Source organism: Apiospora hydei, assembly GCF_038363865.1.
Source record: "Apiospora hydei strain CBS 114990 chromosome Unknown utg000007l_segment0_segment0, whole genome shotgun sequence".
Taxonomy (NCBI): domain Eukaryota; kingdom Fungi; phylum Ascomycota; class Sordariomycetes; order Amphisphaeriales; family Apiosporaceae; genus Apiospora; species Apiospora hydei.
In genome coordinates, this window is record NW_027117366.1 from 979,029 (window position 1) to 996,024 (window position 16,996).

Below are 16,996 nucleotides of genomic sequence, written 5' to 3' on the forward strand. Positions count from 1 at the left end.
ACCATGAGGATGAGTCTCTGATATGTTTGCATCAGTGGAAATCATAATATGTTTTTGGATTGAGCTACTCGGAAGACATTTTCCTACGTGCTCCTCTGCTTGCATAGAAGCCTTCTGCCATACGAGTCTCTCCAGTCATTCGCCCTTAATCCCTTGATTCTCGGATATGTAGCATGTCTCAGCATCGGCTAGACGTTTGACATGGCGTGAAAAAGAGCACATTGACTTCGTAACGAACCATCTCTCATTTGGGTGGCATTGATTTGCTGCTCTATCTATTGAGAGCATATGCTGACGTAATGACATTTCCGCAAGACCGTAATAACACCAGCAGATCCATGACCACCTGCATTTCATTCCCAGAACCCAGCAAGACACCAACACCCATTTTATGCGAATGTGGAAGGTCGGGTAGCACTGAAGATCTTCTTGGTGCTGATGCGGGGGGATACGGTGAGGAAGGGGGAAGCTCAGGCCCTTGGTGGTGAGCTGGCGGATGTAGGGGCGCTTGATGTCCTCGGTCTTCTCGAGCTCGACGACGCGGAGGATCTAGTCATGGTCAGTACAGAACTCTGGGTGATTCGTCCAGTCGGGGGAGGCAAAACATACGTGGATGGATCGGAAACGAGATCGGTGGCGGGCGGCCATGTCGGAGTACATGGACTCGACGGCAGCGCAGCGGGACATCTCACGGTACTCCTTGTACATGTTGTGGGTACCGGAGCGCGAGTCGTAACGGATCCAGATGCCGAAGTTCTTGACCTTGAGGGGGTGCTTCTCGGCGATCTTGTTCATGGCAACGATCTCGCCGTTGGCCTTCTTGACCTTCTTGAGCTTCATCAAGAAGTACCAGAAACGGGACTTGGCAACGACCTCATTGGGGGCAAAGATGCGCATGCGGTAGAGCTTGGGGGTGGGGTTGCTCTCGGTGGGCAGATGGCGGCCAATGACCTGGTACTCCTGAAGACGACCTGAGCGAGAAACCGGCGTTAGTTATTTGAACATTTCAACATTCGACCAAAACATTGCATGACCAGACGCAATTCTCCCTGCCACCAAATCGTGAGTGTCGTCGTTGTCGAGGTGTTGGATTGCAGATGGGCATTTCTGCTCGTGCCGCAATGTTCCATCGAACGCGGTGTTTCCTTTGCAAAAGTATGTCGTGGCCCGCAGTGGCCTAGGTCTTCAATGCCAATGCTCCATTCTCGCAACTGAAGCAATGCCGAGTGGGCTGTAGTGGTTGAGGAGACCGCTGCGCGTCGCAGCGGTTCGTCTGTTTGTCGTGATGATTGCTGAAGATTGTTGTCGAAGTCGGATCGTCGGGCGAGCACGCATTCATATCCCACCTCTTTTCCCGGTCATATCAAGCATCGAGGAATAGAAAATCGCTTACCCATCTTTTCGAATGTTAGCGACCGAGTCTCGATGGAACGGAATCAAGGGTCAACTTACTGTGACGGTGTTTTGGTTAGTCGTCGTCGTTGCTGGCTGGTTGTGGAGGAAATTCCGGCTTTGGGGGAGTGTGACTTTTTCGGCCTGGGGAACGAAGATTGGATTTCTTTAGAAATTGAGCTTGTGTCCAACTAGGGTTTTTGCCAAAGGAAAATTAGGCAAGTGGCAGCCCGGCAAATTCCATTCGCCATGTGTGGCCCGTGTGGCAGGTGTGGCATATGTGGCATGTGTGGCTGGGCTACGGGTTCCCGAAGTGGGGTCATATGTGGCTGGTACTCTGGGCAGGTGCAGCCCAAATGCCAAGACCGCTAGACAGACTGGGTGGGTGCTGACCTTCCCAATGTTTGTCGCTGGCCAATCAACAATTGGCATGCCCAGCACCTCAGAGAAGCTCCCTCGCTTCAATGTTGTTAAGGCATCTACGTCTTTTTGAGACCACATACTTCTGAGAAACTAAAGAATGCAACTACAATAAACGCAAATTTCTACAAGCCTAATTCCTTTCGTTACTGCAGTGCGAGCATAGTCAGTGTCTATTTGGGGATAGCAGCTCGTGCACTTGAGCCGATTCGACCCTTGGAGGTCTTCATTCGTTATGGATAGCCTCATCAAGGAGTTTAGAGCTGCCTATGCGGACCAACTGGGCAATGATCTGGCCAAGACCCTCACGCCCGACGTCCCAAACAATGCCGCCCAGCTGATGTCCGTGTGGGAAAGCGGCAACTCCCAGTCCGTCAAAGACGACCTAAAGTTCTTGTTCGTGCGCGATAAGTCGGCGCGGCTCAACATGTCGTCGGAGGAGGCAGTGGGATGGCAAGAGATTTATTATTCGTACTGGAAAGCTCTCGGCGAGATCTTGGCCGCCGAAGGTTTGAGGAAGAGTCGAGTCAAGGTACGTGACCATCCCAACCAGTGGCTCATTGTTAGCTTGGTCAGCCCATCTGAGCCACTCAGCACCTCGAAGTCTCCTTGGTCGATTAACAAACTGACATGCAGAATCTTAACACAGACCTCATGGACCTCGGTGTATGAAGCTTGGAAGGAACTTACCTCTCAGATAATACGCGGCTACACCAATCATGAATTCGAGAACTGGACCATCCCTTGTTTGTACGTTGCTGGCAAGTACATGCGACTTTACGCCATGCGAGCAGACGCGGAGAGAGGAAGCAATGGTGATGAGATGGTTACCAATTTCCAGGATGATTTCGATCCGGAAACTGAGAAGCACAAATCGCTTGAGGACTGCGCCAGACAGCTGAACCGCATCTTCAACCTGTGTCTGAGTGACCGGTACGTAACACCCTGATCCCTCGGGATATACCTCTCTGACATCTCTTAGGGCACCGTTGAGCGAGTCCCGGAAATGGGGCATCTACTACGCTATTAATCTGCTCTTCAAGACTTACTTCAAGCTCAACTCGGCTGCCTTGTCCAAGAACGTGCTCCGAGTGCTGTCGGCTGGACGAGGAGACATGCCGGACTTTGAGAGCTTCCCAAAGTCACAACAGGTAACCTTCAAGTACTATGAGGGTGTTTTGGCCTTCCTCGAAGAGAATTACGAGGAAGCCGAGAGGCATCTCACCCTCGCCTGGCTCTTGTGTCACAAGGGTGCAACACGGAATATGGAGTAAGTGGGATCTAGCCGACTGGGCGATAGCCGAGTAATGCTAACAACTGATAGACTCATTCTCACTTACTTAATCCCATGCCACCTCCTGACAACACATACGCTACCCAGCGCCAAACTCCTTGCACCCTTCCCAAGGCTGCAGGCGTTGTTCCTGAAGCTTGCCACGGCCATCAAGAAGGGTGACCTACGTGGATTTCACCAAGCCCTGCAGGAAGGCGAGGATGAGTTCGTCAAACGACGTATCTATCTCACCTTAGAACGTGGGCGCGATATTGCATTGCGCAATCTCCTTCGCAAGGTATTCATAGCGGGAGGTTTTATAGAAGGCGCTGAAGGGGGCGCGCAAGTCCGCCGGACTAGAATCCCGGTCGCTGAGTTTGCAGCGGCGATACGCATGAGTGGCGGACAAGACATAGACACTGATGAGGTGGAATGTCTTCTAGCTAACATGATCTACAAGGTAAGCTCATCGAGTCGCCCGACGAAACCCCACGCACATAAGCTGTCCGCATGTTCACCTTCACCCACCCTTTCCCTCTAAACGTTGCCCGTACAGTATCGTGGTTCATCATGTTGCCCTTGTCATCGAGACGTATGGGTTCCAAGCTGGGCAGCTTCACCTCTTGCTTTCGTTGATAGGCGCATCCTGGCCAGAGAATGACTCACTAACCGTATGCACCTCACAGAACCTCATGAAAGGATACATTGCACACGAACGCGGCTTCGTGGTCTTGAGCAAGAACGGCGCATTCCCTGGAACGGGGGTATGAGTCAACATGAGGGTTTTTACAGCACGGCAGCCCCAGAAATGACAGGATTTTTGGCATGCTCATGTATGGTCGCAGGTGTGCGGTCAATCAGAGCGACGCATTATGCCGAGAACACTCTGCACAGATCATTCGCCGGATAGTCCACTCCAGTGCCGGGAGAAGTTGATGGTCGCAGCCCTTGAACTCAAAGGTCGTCCCTTTGAGCCCAAAAGTAGCTTACTGCTCATTACATAAATTATACAGTTTCCAGATCTTGGTAAGCTGCAGCTATGGTGCTGTGACCCTCCCCAGTTCGTCTGGCGGGGCAAAGGAGTGTCCAGCATCCCATTAGGGACCATCGCATTACACGGTGCGTGGAAGGATGATCACTACCAACACACAATAGAATATACTCGGGTTCTCATCTGACGTGTATGCCATCTTTATGTCCACGTTTACCACGAAAGTACCAATGAAAACCACGGCTGCTGGGTCTACCTTGTCGCCTATTCGAATTCGACAGTCATGCAATGTGGTGTGGGCGGGTTTAGTCGAGGCTGAAGGCAGACAAACGGGTGCGTAGGCCGCCGCACCCTCCATTTCTTTCTTGCTAAGCGAAAAGGCAAACCGCCTTTTGCTTGCTCGATCATCGCAAAGGTGTCTTTTCTCCCGTACCGTCGCGCGGGAAGATGTGTAACGTGAAGCCTCCTTCACCCGCTGTGTAACCCCAACTAAAACATCCACACCGGTTCCCTTCTGCTCTCCTTCCCAGGGACGCTTACCGACCTATTCCTAAAGCATATGTCTACACCGAAGTGCCAGGAGTCATTCCTGGTACCCCAGAGGACTACTTCCTCTCGGCAGATGGGAATCTACTGGGGCATCTTCCAGTGCAGTCCACACTCGGATACACTTCAGTTCCGTCAGTGAGCCTTGTACCAACGGCTGTCAAGCAAGCAAGCAAATAGGTACATTTGGAGGTACATCTTACTCACACAGTGACTCACGGTCCCCGACGGCAACCCACACCCGCCTACCGAAATCTGACTGCCTGGCTGGCTGACAGGCATCCTGGGGAAGAGACGGAGGGTCCGAGTTCCACACAGCCCTTTTAGTGCTATCGCCCCATGCCCTCTCAGCAAGCACACTAATGCAACCACTTTAACTTTTGTCTCATTTACTTTTTTCACCCTCCGCCGGGATCATGGCTCTCTCCATTGGCGAATCACGCCCCGAGTTCATATCTCGAGGAGTTGGTCAGAAGTGACAGGTCGCTCGGATTCGAACCCGCTCAGTGAATTCCAAAAGGGGCTGTTTGCTGTGTCTTAGCCAGATTTGGGACATCCTGCGAAGAAAGGGATCACAGGGACTTGACTGTCACGTTTTCTGGTCTGCCAACTTTTGGGGTTTTTGTTGTGAATATGTACAGAGAAGGTAGAAACTCCATCTGTTTGTTCTTTTTCTTCGTTCTGGTCCTGATCTGGCTAGAACTACACCTCCATAACGATCGGGGCATGATACACGATCAACGATAGTCGTGAATGATAAATGTACAAAAGGACATCCCCCGTAAAATCTTCTCAAGGTATCTTGTCTCGTCAGTCTAGAAATCTCAATACTCATGCCATAAAATCCTCCAGGCAGGTTGGCCAGTCAACCCCGCTGCTGGTATCTTCTCAGAAGATACCGTCCAGAATATGGGTGCTCGTCTCGTACAGAAATGCAAAAACGCCTTAAGTGCTTTTTTCAGGGGTTTCTCCTCCATGAGGTTGCTCTCTCTCAAATTCCACGCCGGGATGTGGGAGCATTAGCAATGCTAAGTACGAAGCATGAATGTGATGATAGTAGTACAAGAATGTTGTTAGGAAATGGAAAGTAAGAAAGCCCACCCAAGGGCTCAGCCAAAAACCAGTACGCCGTGAAATGGTATTCGTCCACGTTCGAATCCCAGGTCTTGAACGAAGAGAAAGGAACTGAACATGAATCATTAAGGTTCGAGGAGAGGATTAGACGCTTGTAAAATGAGAAGTGTGCAGGGGTAAGACGAAAAGACATGATCGAAGCAAACTGGCTGCAGTATGTGGCCTAGAAGAAGTGCTTGTTGCTGCGTGGGGTGTTTCTAATGAGCTACATTAGTGACGGGAATGGATATGATCAAATTGCATGAAAACTTACGAGGCAGTGGAGATGTCATCGACATGGTTGCATAAGGCGACGAATAGATCAAAGAAGAGCTGAGTGCCGCCGTTATACATTTCAAGCTGCATCGTGCCGCTACGCTTGAACGTGCTGCGGCTCGAATGATGAGGGCAAGGTAATGTGCCCTCAGCTTGGAATCAGTGTCGGGCGTGTTGGCATAGGCATAGCGAGCTGAAGCCAGGATGGTGCTGCACTGGATTCCGGACTCTAAGATAGATGTTAGCCTTGGATGGATAGGGGATGAAGAGAGAAAGAGAGCTTACGGAGACCTTGCTTCCGCAAAGCGACTCGCTTGAGTTCCTCGAGCCCGTATCTATCTGCAGTGCAGTAGATGACAGTATCCTTGAGGAGGTCGCCATCGGTAGCATGATGATAGACAGTCGACTCGCCACGGCCATCACTCTCGAGCTGTTCAATCTCCCACGAATTTCGCTTCTTGTTGTGGACCAAGCGAGGGTAGTAGTCCCCTTTGTACATGTACTCCAAGATGGACGAGAAGATCTCGGGCTCCTCGTCAGCCAAGAAGATGCGCTTGTTGTTCGCCGACTCTGGGTCCAAGTACATGTCCGACAGATGGCGCTGGAACCATGGCGACGCACAAAGGACATCTTCGTGGGCGGCGAAGATACGTTGATCTCTTCCGATAACGAGAGTGACGATGGAAGGCGTCAACGTGCTGTGAAGATGGAAAAGTTAGACAACTGCGAACAAGAAATGAAAGCATCAATCATGTTGATTTTTATTTTGATGGATGATGGAATTACCTCGCAGGGGACATGCTGGCGTCATGAGCGGATGACATTGTTGCCGTTGTAGGGCGTCGTCGTGGTTCATGACGACTTTTGGAGACACCAGCATGGCTCTTATTGAAGGAGGAGCTCGATTTGCTGACTTTGTGAGTTTTCGAAGAAGATCTGCTGGGCGGAGCCTCGTAACGCTTGCTGGTGCTGAACATCTTGATGGTTTGGTGGGAGATGTCTCGGTTCGATCGATCAATGTCACAGATTGCGATTGGGTTTTCGAACGGCGAAGATTTGAATCACGGACGAGCGACCGCAGAGAAGGGCGGTTTGCGGGGATGTGGTGGTTTAAATAGTTGCGATTTGGAGCATGCGAACGACTTACACCGAAGAAATGATGGAATGACTGAGAAGAAAGGGGAAAAAGAGATGTGTGACGACGAGTTCTTGTCTGCCTACCTGAGATGCCGAGGGCGCGGATAATTGGAAGGAAGAATTTGATGGGCTGGATGCCTCTTAAGTACTCCCCGGTCCATCCTGGTTACAGTGCACATCAGCGACTGACTGCTCCGGTGCAGGCAACTATGAGGCCTTAGGAGTACGCGCTGGATAGTTGGAGGGAACGCGTAAATTAAAGCGGGCCACGCCCGATATGTTCACGTCTTCACGTGAGTTTTAATGGGCGACACTAGGCGTCTCGAGGTCCGGTATTTTAGTGGGCAGCGCCGCCAAACGCAACCTAAAGCTGGCCTCCGGGGAGGGATGATGGTGCACTGTGAGTGGCAAGGAGCCCTTGTAGCCGAATAAACAGAGTGATTATTCCACCGTTCAACCCAGCAACAAGCATAGGGAAAATTGGAATAATACCCTAATTGAGTAGAATAGCCAATTCATATTATTCAAATACTTCAAGTACTTATATTTCCTCTGAACTGAACAACTTTGGAATCACTGATATGTATCGACTTTAGAATAGGTGGCATAAATAATTCTGGTGCAGCTATTGGGATTGACTAGCAGGAGCCCTGAGAGGCAGGGATAGCAAGGGATGGAGCAAAAAATAGTGCCATTCGGGCGCACTCCCAGTTCTTGGTAAAGCACTTGCTTCAGGGGCACGGCCCGGGATCTTGCTGATGGCGTCGTTTGGAAAAAGTATCTGTTAAAGGCAGCAACAGGTTGCTTGGCCGTCTGCTGCCTGTACACAGATGTGTATGATGTACTTTGAAGGGATTGGCCGATGAGCCCCGTGCATGGCAAACGAAGATAATGGTTTCCAGGTGCGATCAATTGAATGAATTGATCTCAGCAGCTGTTCCTTTCTCTTTTCCTCCTCCTACGAACTACCAGGTATCGAATTGCCGAGCACAGAAGGCGCTGCTTTGGGCGGAGGAAGGCGAATCTGCAGATCTCGGATCCCTGCCTTCGCCCCCGTGTTCGTCCTTCACAAGGCCCTCGGCCAAGAGTTAGTGTCAGCACCCTTTTACTGCTTACGCCCAGTGTGCAGAACACATTTGCTTAACAGCTCCTCGAGCATTTCGATCCAATGCTCACTCGGCTGAATGGGCTTGCGCCGGGGGTTTGACCCATGCCATCGCCCCAGTCTCATCACAATTGTTTTGAACCGGGGATCGCTGTACTTCGTTTCATTGCTTTTCAATGGCCTCATACTCCTTTTTACTACCACTAGCCACTTGGCCTCTTGTGAGTCACATCTCCGGGGCTCAAGGCTTCGAGAAGCCGGCCGGGGATGTTGCATTAGCATCATGACATACCTGCATCGCCCGCATTTCAGATACATCTATATAAAGTCCATAGGCCTTCTAGCGCACCCACTCTTGTTACCAACCGTGTATCAACTGCTGGGTCCTTTTGCAATATCTGTTCTGCTATCTATAGCGCTACCATATTCCACTCTGCTAGAGTAAATACGGGGAGTGTCCATTTTGGGGGGTGATTGGTCACGCAGGCGCATATGATTCTCCTATCGCTTTGGCTACATATATATATATGTGGTATTGTCGGTAGCCACTCGGCAGGCGCGCTGCGAAACATGGACGGGGTTGCCGATGAGGTTGGTGACGTATACGGACCTGTTGGGTACCCCAATGAGGGCCGGATGCTTGCTCAACGGATTGGGGACGAAGCAGAAGATGCGTCGGTTTTGATATTTCCCCCGAGCTGATGAGTAGTCTTCGACGAACGGAAAGCCACAATCACCAGTATGGTCATCGAACTATCTTCTTGCATTACATGATATGCGTTGAATGCCTGCTTAGGTATATGTTAGTTGCGCTAACGCACCAAACGAGAACGTATATCCTCAATCTGGCCGTGCTTGGGTGGGTGTATACTCCAGAAATCGTGGCCGAAAGCAGACAACGCCCCTTCCTGACATCCTCGCCGTGTTTATGGCATTTGCATGAATGCCATTAGCGTCATAACAGTTGCCTGTGGTAACCTCGAATGCAAGCACTGGCAGTGAAGATATCCAAGTCCTCCCGGGCTTATCCGTGGGCCCGGAATCAACCAATACCCTCTGGCCGAAATCATTATCGACTTCGCGCATAACTTGGGCAGGAGAGATGTCTCGCTGTCCATTGACCAGCTTGGAAAGAATCAGCGAGTGGTATCTCCAGGAGTAGCCATTAGACCCTAAAGTAACCACTCGACCCTAGTGCAATCATGGGTAATCGCTTGCAGTAAAGGAGACCTAAAGGCGAAGACAAATGTCAGGTACCTCGTGATAGAGAGTAAGATGTGTAATATATAGGAATGCATGTATATATACGGGTAAGTACTTATGGGGAATGGTGGTGGTATATAAACGGCGCAAAAGAAAAAAAAAAAAAGTAACCCGAGAAGGGGTCGAAAAAGTGACCGCAGAGGGAGTTGAACCCTCTTGTCTTAACTATAGGAATAAGAATACTACCGCTAGGCTACCCCGGCCCGGTCAAGGAATGGATGGCTATTTTAAATATATAAACCCTTTGGCATTGGGGGTGATGGTGGAAGAAGAGGTATCTAAGGTTTGGCATTGCTATGGTTCGCTGAGTAGGTAGGTTATGTGCCCAACCCAGTGACTGATTTCCGGCCCTACTTTGAATCATATAATCCAGTGTGGTGCCTTTGTATTAGGTATAGGCGAATCTTCCTATCCCTTTCGTAGCGAAAATGCTGCTTTTAGTAGACTCCTTTTCGTGGATAATCGACGAGCCGCCCATACCTTTACATATTCTAAGGAGCCATGGAGGGGATGTTACATTAGGCTTGGCGTTGACGATGGGTGAGTCGTTACTCACAGTGAATGAAAATAGACGATGATTACCCCCTTGCTTCTGAGATCCACGTAAGGCAACCAAAGATCTGTAAGGATCTACTAAATGACCATCATCTTCAAAGGCTAGGGATAAGTCGGCGGATCTGCACAAGCTGTAGCATCCCCCCCGCCCCCTTCCTGTAGGCCATCGAGTCTCTTGCATTCGTACCTTTAATGACGTGATATCCCCTTAATGGCGAAAGCGCTGCTCCCAATATGGTGTGCCATACTGTATGTAGCAGGGAAAATCTACTGCAATTGGCAATTGGTATAATGGTTTTCCTATGGTATAATACTTGCAATAAACGATCGACAGGCCTGTTTGTTCAATTAGGCATCGTATCTAATGAGATAAACATTGTGCCAATGATACTAACAATCCTGGTTGCTACAGTACGGAGGTAGGTATAATGTGGTATAATTTGAGGTACACAGAAAAGCGAAAAACAAGACATACACTTGACCCAAGTTAAAAGCACGCAGGCGTCTCTTTTACATGTATTCCGAATAGTATTTAAAGGCTTGCAATATACAGCTTTATCTATGTACTTTGTCACGCAGGGAGTGCCCTGAGCTCATATCATACATCTTTTGGGTGGGGATTTGCCATATTTCTATATTTGTTTTACACCTTCGTTTCCCCAACGACATCCTCACACCTCCCACAGAGCTGGTCCTCGACGGGTGCGATGTACCTCCAGCACCGAGGGCATTTGACATCCCTAGGCGGGAGCACGGTGGCTGTGCCCATGTGACCGTTACCGGCCTCGAACTCGTGTTCGTACTTCCACGCAGCCTGGCCGTCGACAGGCGCGTTGACGTTGACCGAGGACACGACGAACATGACGTCAAGCTCCTGCGCATACCTGTCGAGTACCGTCTTTACTGTAGCAGCCTCGTCAGGCACGGCCAGGATGACGGAACTCTGCAGCGACTGGCCCAAGACCTTGTCAGAACGAGCCCGTTCGAGTCCGGCCTTGATCGCGGCATGGACCGTCATGAGGACAGGGATGTCACTGCGAACAGTGTCGAGGTCCAGAGTAAGACGGCTGGGTTTGACAAGGGGCTCGTTGTAGAGCTGTTGCAAGGGATGAAGAGCCGCACTGTCGGAATTGTTAGTCAGTCATGTGTCACAACGAGTTCTTCAGATCAGCTATAGGAGTCCATGTACTTACGTGTCCTGTTTGAGCCAGTTCGGGCGGTGGTCCCAAGCTTCCTCTACCAAGGAGGGCGTCATTGGCGCGAGCATGCGCAGGAATCCATTCAGAATGGGCTCAAGCACGCCACCGCCGTCTCCGCAGTAGAGGCGGTCCTTCAAAGCCTCGAGGTAGAATGCCGAAAAGTCGTTGTTGACCCATCGGTTGATGGCATTGAAGCCCTTGTAGAACTCATGATTGGCGAACGCAGCCTCAACCTCTTGCATAGTGTCCTGTAGTTGCACGATGGCAACGTGGTCAGTAGCGCTCAGTGGCGCCGATCGCGCCGATTCATGCATTGAGCCCAAGAGCATCTTGATAATGGTTCGGTATTTGACCAAAGCCGTATGGATAGCCGAGAGCACCGGGACGCTGATCACGACATCTCGAGTGTAGTCACTACTGGCCGCCCAGAGTCTGAGAGCGTCTGCACCTAGTGCATCGTACTGGGGCGGCCCTTGAGCAGCTTTGCCCTTGAGCTTCATGGGTGGCAACAAGGTACCGTCCATGACCTGGTGCGGCTCCATGACATTGCCTAGGGACTTCGACATCTTCTTACCCTCTTGATCCAAGGTAAATCCATGGGTAATCAGTTGTTTAAAGGGGGCCCTTTTACAAAGTCGGAACCTTCAACTGCTCCAGCAGCGATCCGTGTGAGAAGACTTGACTGGAACCAGCCCCGATGCTGGTCAGAACCCTCTAGGTAGACGTCAGCTTGGGCAGGCATCATGCTCCAGCTACTGCCGCTATCGAACCACACATCCATCGTGTCAGTGCCGCGGCTGTACCCTCGGCCATGCAGGTCTGTTGGGATCCAAGCAGGGTCATCTAATTCATCCATGTACCATGCATTGATACCACGCTCTTGAATGACACCGATGATATGGCCGACGATCTCCTCACTGACAATCGCAGCGCCGTTGCTATCGTAGAGTGCTGGTATGGGCACACCCCATGCACGCTGTCGCGAGATACACCATTCACTCCTCCCCTTGACGAAGCTTGATAAGCGATTTTTGCCTGACTCTGGCACAAAGCGCACATTCTCCAAAGCAGCCAGGGCCTCGTCCTTGATGGATGCAACATCAGCGAACCATTGTTCTGTAGCCCTGATAACGACCGGTCGCTTCGTCCGCCAGTCGTAGGGATACTTGTGCTGATACTTCTCCGAGGCCAGAATGTCTTGGCCCAACAGATCGATGACCGCTTGACTAGCGCCATCAATAACCGAAGGGGCAGTTGTCAATCTCGAGGGGTCATCGGGGTACGCCTCTTGCGTGAAGACTCCTTCGTTGTTGATCGGAGCAGTGATTGGCAAGCCGAGCCCCCGGCAAACTTCGTAATCGTCAAAACCGTGACCAGGCGCCAGATGGACAAGTCCAGTTCCTGAATCTGCCGAGACGAAATCGGCGTGTATTATGGGCTGGGGCCTTCCCGCCTTTCCTTGCGCTGGATTTGTGTATTTCAACCCTTTCAGCTGGCGGCCTTGAATCGTCACTGAGCTGACCTTGCCTGGTACCTTGGCCAAGGAGGATTCGACTCGGCTAGCAGCTGCCGAGGTAGGCCACGCCATTACTCTCGACAATGACATACTCAAGGTCGTCGTGCACGGCGATGGCCTGGTTGGCTGGCAGCGTCCATGGAGTGGTGGTCCATATGACTGCGTACAAGCGCGTTGCTGGAGAGACAGACTCGGCAAGTGGCGCGAGAGGCGAATGCGTTCTCCAAGACTCATCAATGGGGAACCGTACCCAAGCGGCGTTCGAGACATGATCATCTCTGTATTCCAGCTCGGCCTCGGCGAGTGCGCTCTTGGAGGACGGGGACCAGTAGACGGGCTTGTACCTCCGGTATATCAGGCCCTTCTTGACCATCTTCTGGAACAGCCGCAGCTGCCTGATCTCATAGGCCGCGTCCATGGTCGTCCACCGCCGGTCCCAGTCGCCCATGACGCCGTACGAGCGAAAGCTCTTCATCTGCTTGAGGACCGTGTTCGTCGCTAGGTTCCGGGCCACCTTGCGGGTCTCGATCGCCGACAGCTGCTTGCCATCGGACTTCTCGATCGCCTTCAGCTCGATGGGGAGCCCATGACAATCCCAGCCGGGGACATAGTCGACCTGGCGGCCCTGTTGGATCTGGACACGAAGGATCATGTCCTTCAGGATCTTGTTCAGGGCATGGCCGACGTGGAGGTTGCCGTTGGCGTACGGGGGCCCATCGTGAAGTATGAACTGGTCATCGGCTGGGCGGTTCGACTTCTGCCATTCGTAGTAGTCGTCGGCCGATCTCTTGACATACTGCTCCTTGAGCTGGGGCAGAGGTCTCGCTCTATGCAGACAAAAAGGTTCAGTAAGAACGAGGCGTGGAAAGGCATTTCACAAAGGGCCGCGTACGGGAAGGTGGACTTTGGCAGCCTCAGGGTTGCCGTCCATTTCTTTGACATGACTACCTCGGGCTCATGGCGGGAAGGCTCGATATACAATTCGACTTTATCAGTCGCGTCTGGTGCGAAGCTTGCTCGTTTTTTTTTTCCTTTCGCAAAGAGCTTCAATTGGCTTTTTGCGCCCGCAAATCGGAAGTCTTACAGCTTTGGCCACCAATGGCGGAATTAGACCCTCAAGTGCTTGGTGGGGAGCTACCCTGAACCAATCAGAAAGCAGGAACTGACAGCCCAGCCACAGGTGGGCATGCAAGGCTACAGCTCACCAGTTCCAGGTATCGTCATCGACAAGTGCTGAGATGCTGATGTTGTTGTTGTTACAATACACCTGACCCCGAAGCACCAAATCCCATCTTGCAAGTCCGCAATGAAAGATACTCATAGCTCATAATGGCCCCAATCCGGCGGTATCTTCGCATCACCAAATATTCCGTCATCGAGTGCCGCATTTATCTGGACAACCCGGCACTTGCCCAGACATGGCTTCTCAACCCGCGGAAACCAGTCCTGCCAAGGGTCATTGAGAGCGTACGCCCACTCGTCCTGCCCAAGCTCCGTGAGGAAAGAGAGCGCAGTCGGAACAAGCGCAGTACCAAGAAGAAAGCTATCAAGGATCTTGTTGTCGAAGGTAAGTGAGTGAATGAGTGGGTGAGTGACACAACTCATACAGGCCATGAGGTCATGCATACTGTTCCTGCTTCCCAAACCACTGTCTATCAGAGCTTCGCAGCTCGCGATGTACAGTACATGGGGAGAAGGTATCCGCCCCCAGCGGCAACTGTTACACGCCCCCATATGAGATCTGCAAGTGTGGACATACTCCAATACGGACGGTAGCTATGTTTCCTTGGGGTTGGAGATGCATATGTACGTTATTCCAAGTTTAAACTGACCATATCCCGGGTGGTGGGGTATCACTACAGATGACTTCGAGGTGTCCATCTTCCTCACCGAAACAACCACGCGCCATTCGCTGGTGACGAAGCACAAACACTTCCATGATACGACGCAGACCAAGCTGACGTCCAACTCGGGGCGCCTCGTTGGAGCTACGCACGAAGCGCCCCTCGACGTGGACATGCACGCAGCGTCCGGGGTCATCACCATCCTGCGCGAGGAGAGCGACGACGAGGATCTGCAGCCAGATGCGGTCCCTTTGGCCCCCGCGTCTGTTACGGTGGCGCGGCCACGGCCGCGGCGGCTAGCAAGCGACCCAAGCGGGCGCGGAGAAACACGGCAGATGCGGAAGCCGAGGATGATGAGCAGCAGCAGCAGCAGCAGGGGGGCGACAGCGACTTTGAGGTTATTCCCTCATCGAATGAGGACGGGGATGATGCATACAACGAAGGGGGCCGGCGCGATCAGTTACCAGTGGCCAGCCCCCTGCCAAGCGACGCAAGGAGGCTGCCGCGGCAGATGAGACTGACGGGGATGATAAAAAGAAAATGGCCATGGACATCTCGTATGAAGGCTTCTCCATCTACGGACGAGTGCTCTGCCTGGTCGTTAAGCGCCGCGACCAGAGCAATGCAACGGGAAGCGGTGGGGGCGGAGCGATCGGCAAGGGCGGCGGTACAGCCATGATGGAGAACTTTATCATTTCGACCCAGGTCCCCGCCGGAGCCGAAGCAGAAGCAGAAGCTACATCGTGATCTCTGGCGCGGAATCATGATGTTTGCATTGCATGCATTGCATGCGTGCAATGCACTTACTACGACCGCAAGCTGCAAGTATCGTACTATATGTCGCTACTAACATAGTGCTCTTAATCAACAAGGCCGGCCCCAACGAGGCCCCTTGATGGTTCCCTGTCCAATAACCTCTTCAGCTGATTCGTCAGCGGCTTGCAGATGTGCAAGTGTTGTCCTTTGAGGGAATTGGATTGATATGGGGAAAGGTCCAAGCATCAGATTCACCAATCAAGGAACGATATAATAATACGTTTTATGGGGCGAGCAGATGATGTGGGGATCGCAGGTCACACGGCGCGTCACACAGCCGGTCACACCCCAAAATACAATCTCGAGATGCCAAGCAAGCAAGCGACCAAGCGACCAAGCAGGCAACCTTGCGTGGAGTGGAATCCGATTTTTGATGTGATTGACGGCTGGATGGGTGGAGCGAGAGTGTCAGAGTGTGGGGGGAAGGACATTGCATGGTTGCATGGAGTTCGTTCCTTCCCGTCATCGTTCATGTTGCACCCAACATGCGGTTTGTCGTACACATCTCCTGCACTCCTGCAAGCCCGGCCTGCAGTTGGTTTGCACGTCGTCGTCGTCGATCTGTTTCATCAGCATTGAGCCGATGCGCTGCCTACCGCACCCCCTTCCCAATATTAGTAGATTATCATGCATTCGATTGATATCTGTTGGCCAAGCTGCATGAGCTGAGCAGGCTTACGGTGCATACTATTGATATAGGTACAACCTCACTCACCTATACATGGCGGCCCCTCATCTTCCCCATCCTGACGCCAAAAAGATAAGTGCATGCATACATCGTTCGATAGCCTGCCCATTCGACAGGGTTGCTGTATGATAATCATCCCGCAATGTTTGCTTGGTGTGTGAGTTGTACGTGCTCAATAGCCTCAATCATATGCTACCCCAGCGTCGATCAGCGCAAAATGAAACACAACTCCACGCCATCGGCGCCCAGTATGGTAAGAATTGCATGCTGCCTGCCTGCCGACCCCCTCCGGCTTTGCATCTACCACGGAGCAACAAGTCCTCGGCCGGTTGAGACCCCTGCTGGCCTGATCACGCGGACACCAAAAACGACCGGCATTCTCTTATGACTTGTATCATGATTCATCACGCTAATTGTATAATCCCATGCAGCTGGCACTGTTCCAATGCGAGATGGCCATCCAGACTTTGACCGAAAGTAGACGTAGGGGTGGTATCGGCTACGTGGAAGTTTAGGTATTGTTTATTCGGGCCACCATCCATCTAGTCATGGCTGGTGTGTGGCCTCTTCCCGATGCGTCTCCGTGATCGCCAAAAACCTGCGCCATCGGATGTCTCGCAGACTAACCAGCTGCCTGGGACTGCATGGCTCGTGAACTACCTGCCGAAATGCTGGCGAGGCGGGACGTCTTGGGCCCTGGCTTCTTTCCCAACCAGCAGCCCATAATCCTGGTAAGCACGCCTTCTCAGATAAGAAGCGATTGGAGAGCCTTGCCAATATGGAAGCAATGGGTTGCATGGAGCTGACAGCAAGACACGGCACACGTCTGTAATTCCTTCTAATGGGAACACGGGCGTCGATA

General features: G+C 51.9%; 6 protein-coding genes across 6 annotated transcripts; 3 read left to right on the forward strand and 3 right to left on the reverse strand.

Annotated features, from left to right (window-relative positions):
• Window positions 1-255: 255 nt before the first annotated feature.
• PG997_009379 (60S ribosomal eL20 domain-containing protein) lies at window positions 256-1,397 on the reverse strand (the record flags this gene model as incomplete). The annotated part of the gene is made up of 3 exons (XM_066813694.1): window positions 256-549; window positions 610-971; window positions 1,394-1,397. Coding segments are annotated over 3 exons (660 nt in total), but the record flags the coding sequence as incomplete, so codon positions are not given.
• A 650-nt stretch (window positions 1,398-2,047) lies between these two features.
• Window positions 2,048-3,855, forward strand: PG997_009380 (Protein CSN12-like; the record flags this gene model as incomplete). The annotated part of the gene is made up of 4 exons (XM_066813695.1): window positions 2,048-2,745; window positions 2,795-3,082; window positions 3,137-3,545; window positions 3,772-3,855. The coding sequence occupies 4 exons, from the start codon at window positions 2,048-2,050 to the stop codon at window positions 3,853-3,855; spliced, it is 1,479 nt and encodes a 492-aa protein (XP_066665657.1).
• Window positions 3,856-5,821: 1,966 nt separating this feature from the next.
• On the reverse strand, window positions 5,822-6,988 carry PG997_009381 (uncharacterized protein; the record flags this gene model as incomplete). Its single annotated transcript, XM_066813696.1, has 4 exons — window positions 5,822-5,847; window positions 6,010-6,240; window positions 6,297-6,709; window positions 6,798-6,988. The coding sequence occupies 4 exons, from the start codon at window positions 6,986-6,988 to the stop codon at window positions 5,822-5,824; spliced, it is 861 nt and encodes a 286-aa protein (XP_066665658.1).
• A 3,726-nt stretch (window positions 6,989-10,714) lies between these two features.
• PG997_009382 (Isoleucine--tRNA ligase) lies at window positions 10,715-13,728 on the reverse strand (the record flags this gene model as incomplete). Its single annotated transcript, XM_066813697.1, has 5 exons — window positions 10,715-11,192; window positions 11,265-11,847; window positions 11,913-12,829; window positions 12,879-13,613; window positions 13,679-13,728. 5 exons carry the CDS (start codon window positions 13,726-13,728, stop codon window positions 10,715-10,717), a joined length of 2,763 nt encoding a protein of 920 aa, XP_066665659.1.
• Window positions 13,729-14,115: 387 nt separating this feature from the next.
• On the forward strand, window positions 14,116-15,145 carry PG997_009383 (uncharacterized protein; the record flags this gene model as incomplete). Its single annotated transcript, XM_066813698.1, has 2 exons — window positions 14,116-14,353; window positions 14,649-15,145. 2 exons carry the CDS (start codon window positions 14,116-14,118, stop codon window positions 15,143-15,145), a joined length of 735 nt encoding a protein of 244 aa, XP_066665660.1.
• A 25-nt stretch (window positions 15,146-15,170) lies between these two features.
• Window positions 15,171-15,377, forward strand: PG997_009384 (uncharacterized protein; the record flags this gene model as incomplete). The annotated part of the gene is made up of 1 exon (XM_066813699.1): window positions 15,171-15,377. The coding sequence occupies one exon, from the start codon at window positions 15,171-15,173 to the stop codon at window positions 15,375-15,377; it is 207 nt and encodes a 68-aa protein (XP_066665661.1).
• Window positions 15,378-16,996: the final 1,619 nt, after the last annotated feature.